General features: G+C 53.1%; 1 protein-coding gene across 1 annotated transcript; it reads right to left on the bottom strand.

The window, feature by feature from the left end:
• Positions 1–312: 312 nt before the first annotated feature.
• On the bottom strand, positions 313–4,555 carry LOC117052619 (G-protein coupled receptor 151-like). The gene is made up of 4 exons (XM_033159590.1): positions 3,546–4,555; positions 3,028–3,040; positions 1,087–1,269; positions 313–327 (listed from the first exon to the last, which is right to left on the bottom strand). The coding sequence occupies exons 1-4, from the start codon at positions 4,553–4,555 to the stop codon at positions 313–315; spliced, it is 1,221 nt and encodes a 406-aa protein (XP_033015481.1).
• Between the last annotated feature and the right edge of the window lie 842 nt (positions 4,556–5,397).

The raw sequence follows: 5,397 nt of genomic DNA, 5'->3' as shown, positions 1-5,397 counted from the left end.
CACAATCCATTGCATTCTTCATGTTAACTTTATTCCCAAGGAATTGTCCTTCTCCAGTTGAAGTATGCCTCTCTTTTTCCAAATAAACATCTACTGTGAAAGGGAGAGGGGTTTTCTTCCTTTCAGAACAATGCAGCTCCCCTTTCTTTAAAGCAGCCATTCCCCCCAGTTTGGTGGAACGTCTGTACGGTGGTTGTGATTGCTTGAGGGTGCTGCAGAAACAACTCCTGACCAAAGCCCTTCTCTAACTAAGGCTGCAGTCCCAGGCACACTTAAAATGAGAGCAAATGTGCAACTTACTGCCAAGTAAATTCACATAAGTTTGTACTGCACAGGGAAAAAGGAAAAGTCAGGGAATGGAAACAGCATTATGGAGAATGGTTGAGGGAGTCGGATGTGTTCAGCCTGAAGAAGAGGACACTGAGAGGAGATACCTATAGAAGCCATCTTCCAATAACTAAAGTGCTGTCACGTGGAAGATGGAGCAGGCTTTTTTTCTTCCTGCTTGTGGGGGGGGGGGTTGTAGGCTCCAAAACAATGACTTGCAAGAAAAGAGATTCTGTCCAGACATCAGGAAGAACTTTCTGGTGGTAAGAGCTGTTTGACAGTGGAACTGACACCCTCAGAAGGTGGTGGACTTTCCTTCGTTGGAGATTTTAAAGCAGAGGTTGAATGTCCACCTGTCAGGGATTCTCTAGCTGTCATTCCTGCATTGCAGTGGGTTGGACTAGATGACCCTCGGGGTTCTTTCCAACTCTACAATTCTATGAAAGTTATGAACTTTACAGAGAGAAAATGGGGAGGGGGATCCTGTCTGGTGGGCTCTCCATTAGTGGACAACCAACTGTCAGTTTCCAACTCTAGTGCTGCATGTTCCTCTTATATCTGTGGGAGAGGGCATCTTGCTTCTCTCTGGAGCAGGGGTAGACAACCTCAGACTCGGGGACCAAATATTGTCCTCTGGCCCTTGGAACTTTCATAGGCCACCCCCCCTCCAGGCCACACCTCTCACCGCCCTCGAGTGTTTTTTCACCAGCTGCAATGTGCCCTTGAATTCCCACTTGTCTGGGTGGAGGATAAATGCACTTGCTCCTTCTCCACCCACTTTTGGCCTCCAGCCTCATCAACCATGAGGCCCTCGTAAGGTCTCTCAGAAGGCAATGTGGCCCTTGGGATGATAAAGGCTCCCAAGTCTTGCTCTGGAGTAATATTCCGCACCATCTCTGGATAGCTAACGTGGGCCATCTCCTTGTCCTGCAAGCCAACACACTACAAAAGGGAAAAGACGGAGGGGTCCTGGGACCAGACATTTCATGTACTAGCTGAGAGCCCTGCTGATATGTCTTGCAACCTTGGTTTTGGCACAATACTGATGGGTTTTGGTCTCTGTTTTTAAAGCCATGTGTGTTTGTTTGTTTGTTTGTGTGTGTGTGTGTGTGTGTGAGAGAGAGAGAGAGAGAGAGAGAGAGAGAGAGAGAGAGAGAGAGAGTGTTACTGTCATACCCCCAAAATTCATCAATGAAGAATATATTAAAGATGGTGATTCCTTCTAGCAAAGAATGATGGTTCTTGTTTATTAAGCTGTAAGTTACCTAAACAGAAAAGCTCATGGATGGAGCAGGATACGCCCCCCCCTTTCCATAAACTTGGAGCCATTCCTAGAAGGTATAATATACATAAAATGAAATATCTGACACCATATACGCGGGTGTCTTTCTTATGAGAGGGACAGTCACTCACTGCTTAAAAGCCACCATTACTATTGACAGCCAGACAAGCAATAAAGATAGAAGCCTCTTTGCAATACTTTTTGGGGGGTGGGGGTGCGGATTTAGATATAACAATCCTTTCCCTACCACGTCCCCTATCTACAAGCACCAGATAACCTTTCTCTGAGTTTCTCTTTTTTCAGCGTAGTTCACTCTCAGCCTGACCTACACTTAACATTCACCTGGGAAGAGATAGGGGTTGGGGCATGTTTTGCTTTGTTAGGGGTGGGAAGCTACTAGAGGCAACACATTAGGTCGCCATGGGCCTCCCTATCTCACTGGAGATAATTTGTCAATGGGAAGAGGAACAGGGTCATCTTCCAGCAAGAGAGCATCAGCAGTTTGGTTTCAGAGGACACGCCACTGAAAGGGAGTAAGGTGGAATTTGGGGGGTATAGATAGCATGGAGCACTTATGGGGTGCTTTGCAGTGTTTGGAAGTATTTCAGAATATATGGCAACCCAGCCCCTGTAAGGTAGGCCAATAGCAGTAAGAATAATCCCATGTTCCATATTGTGGGGTTTGAGTGAGTGAGTGATACCCACCCACCACCCACACGTGCGCGCGCGCGCACACACACACACACACACAGAGAGAGAGAGAGAGAGAGAGAGAGAGAAGGGTTGCCAACTTGAATAAAATATGGGGGGCCCTCAGGTAAACCCCGCCCTGCATAATCGATCACAAGATGCAGCACACATACTCCATTTGAATGGCAATGTCCATCGAGTTTGGGGCAGGGGCGGCCTCCTCAAATATTTTATGGGGGGGGGGCTGAAGGGACCTCAGCCCTTGGAGTTGGTTCGTGTGTGTGTGTGTGTGTGTGTGTGTGTGTGTGTAGGGGGGGAGAGAGACTATCTCACCCAAGGCCCCTAGTGAGGGCCAGACACAAGGTGAGGTGAAAAATTCATGACTGTCCCATATGACTTAGAGTAAGGGGGAATATCAGATGTGGATCAGGGTCACAACACTGGGGGTTTAACACACACACTGCACCCACAAGCCATAATTAGCCATGGGGTGGGAGAGAAAAAGAGAAGAGTGGGTGATTCATGGTTGAAGAGAGATTAAAACTCAGGACAACAATGCAGCTTAATTTCAGGGCAGAAGTTCTCTCCCCCCCCCCCTCTCCAATTTGGTGTCCTAGTTAGAGTGTCAGGTTAGTAGCACCTGGGAGACCAGGGTTCAAATCCCCAATCAGACATGAAGTTCACTGGGGGATCATGGGCCATTGGGCCAGTCACTCACTCAGCCTGACCTGCCTCACAAGACTGTTGTGAGGATAATATGGGGAGAGAAAAACTATGCATAACATCTGGGCTCCTTGGAGGAAAGGTGGGCTATATATCCAATCAATCAATCAATTTGCAGGGGGCGTCAGAATGTGCCCATTTCAAGAGGGGAAAGGGGGATAAGAAGAGATCAAATGAAAGCGGTGGTTCAGGCATTTGGAATGCAATGATTCCGCCTCCTTCAAGGAAGCCACCTGCTCGTTTGCTTTTTGAAAAGGGGGGGGGGGCTTGGAAACAACGGGAGGTGCCGAGAAACAGCAGCAGCAACAAGTCCTACAAACCGGAGAAAAGCGGCTCTCCCTTCCCTCCCCTATTTCAAGGGTCACCCTGGTGCTCCCAGGGGACCGGGTCGCTCTCTTCCCCGGCGACGGTGTTCCTCCGGTCCTTCCAAAAGTGCTCCACGTCGGGCAGAACTTTCTCCTGCGCCGCCGCCGCCGCCGCCGCTTCCCCGTCGTCCTCCTCCTCCTTCAGGTCCTGCAAAGACTGGGGGGTCTCCTCGCTGCCGGGCTTGGCCCTCCTGGGCCTCCGGGCTCCATCTCCCCTGCAGCTCAGCCCCCTCCGGAGGCTTCTCAGCCCTTCCCGGAATTCCCCGGAGGTGGCCAAAAAGACGCCTGGGTTGAGGGCGCCATCAAGAAAGAGCAGGACTTCAGCAGCGAAGATCAAAGCCGGGGGCGTCTGGGGGCCCCCTCCGCTGTGCCTCTCCCACAGCCAGGCCACCCAGGCCGGCAGCCACGCGGCCTGGAAGAGGAGGGTGAGGCCCAGTAGCACCCAGGTCACCCTCTTGCTCTGGGGGCTTCCGGGCTTGGCCAGTCGGTTCCGCCTGCCCCCTTTCTGGGCGCGCAGAGCCCTCCAGTAGCAAGAGAAGGTGAAGCCCGCGGGCGCCAGGTAGGCGATCAGAGGGTAGACCTTACTGAAGACGTCCATGAAGTTGGCGGCGTAGGGGGGGCTCCGGAAGACGCAGTAGAGGAGCCCGCTCGGGGCGCCGCTTGCCTCCAGGTAGGTGAAGAGCAGGTGCGGTAGAGGCAGGAGCAGCGCCGCCAGCCAAGCCGAGGCTAGCAGCCCCAACAAGCGCTGCCAGCTCAAGCCCAGGCACTTGGAAGAAGAAGAGGAGGAGGAGGAGACCACATGCTTGTACCTGGCTTGCCCCACCGCCGCCCAGGTGAGGCTTTTGGCCACCAGGCAGCTGTGGAGGAGCCAGTCCGTCACTTTGCAGACGAAGCCGCCGAAGACCCAGGAGCGCCGCGAGTAGGTGGCGATGCGCGTGGGGAGGCAGCAGACGACCAGGATCAAGTCCGCCGAGCACAGGTTGAGCACTAAGGCGTTGGCGGGAGAGATCATCCCTCTTCGGAGCTCGTGGATGAGGACCGCCAAGAGGAGCAGGTTCCCGGCCAAGCTCGCCAGGCACAACCCGGCCAGCAGGAGGGGAAGGACCGCGTTTCCAGCCCGCCACCACTGGGGTCCCCCGGCGAAGAAGACCGCTTGGGAGCTGTTCATGGTGCTGAAGGGTTCCTCCGCGGCGAGATCCGCGCAGTGGCGACGGAAGAAAGCGAAGTGAGAAGGCGCGTTGGGTTGAGTGGTGGATGGAGAAGGGTTGCTGTCAACTCTCTCTCTCTCTCTCTCTCTCTCTCTCTCTCTCGGAAGGGGAGTGGGTGGAGGTGGGGAGGTGGGAGGGGAGAGGGACTATGCCAAACCTTCTCGACAGGGAATCCGAAGCTCTTGACCGTAGTAGCTGGAATGGAGCGGTTGCTAATATTTCCTCCCAACCCCAACCCCTACTCCGGGGAAAGAAGCCACCCACCAGAGTGGGCGAACCGGAGGAGCTGCAGGCGGGAGAAAACGGATCAGGTGCACTTGGGCAGGTGAGCAAAGGACGCAGAGATCGGAGGAAAGTGAGAGGCACGCCTGTAGCGCTTCCCTCTCCAAGGGCGTCCCGTGACTCCAAAGGGCAGGAAAAGGCAGCTCTGCGGCCCTGGTCTTTTTGAGTTCCTGGGTTCTGAATGAGTGAGTGAGTGAGTGGGTTTTTGAAAAAAGAGGCCAAAGGAGCTCAGAGTAACAAGTCTTGCCCTCTCTCACACATGCACTTTCCCCCTGTCTGGAATCTCTGGTGCGCTGTGAAGAGCCGCGGAGCTGTCCACGAAGCATGGTTGCTGGAATTCCAGCATCAGCGTTCGTCTTCCCATGCAGTGATTGGAATGCCTGCCCCGGCCTCTCTTTTGTAAGGCGAGAAAGGCAGGCTGGTTCTTTATGACAGTGTTTTTCAACCTTTTTTGGGCAAGGGCACACTTGTTTTATGAAAAAAATCACGAGGCACACCACCATTAGAAAATGTTAAAAAA

Source organism: Lacerta agilis, chromosome 9, assembly GCF_009819535.1.
Source record: "Lacerta agilis isolate rLacAgi1 chromosome 9, rLacAgi1.pri, whole genome shotgun sequence".
NCBI lineage: Eukaryota > Metazoa > Chordata > Lepidosauria > Squamata > Lacertidae > Lacerta > Lacerta agilis.
This window is presented reverse-complemented; position numbering and strand designations above follow the sequence as displayed.

Bases quoted from the DNA above. Each gene is read 5' to 3' on its own strand.
- LOC117052619 (XM_033159590.1), bottom strand. From the start codon at position 4,555: ATGAACAGCTCCCAAGCGGTCTTCTTCGCCGGGGGACCCCAGTGGTGG.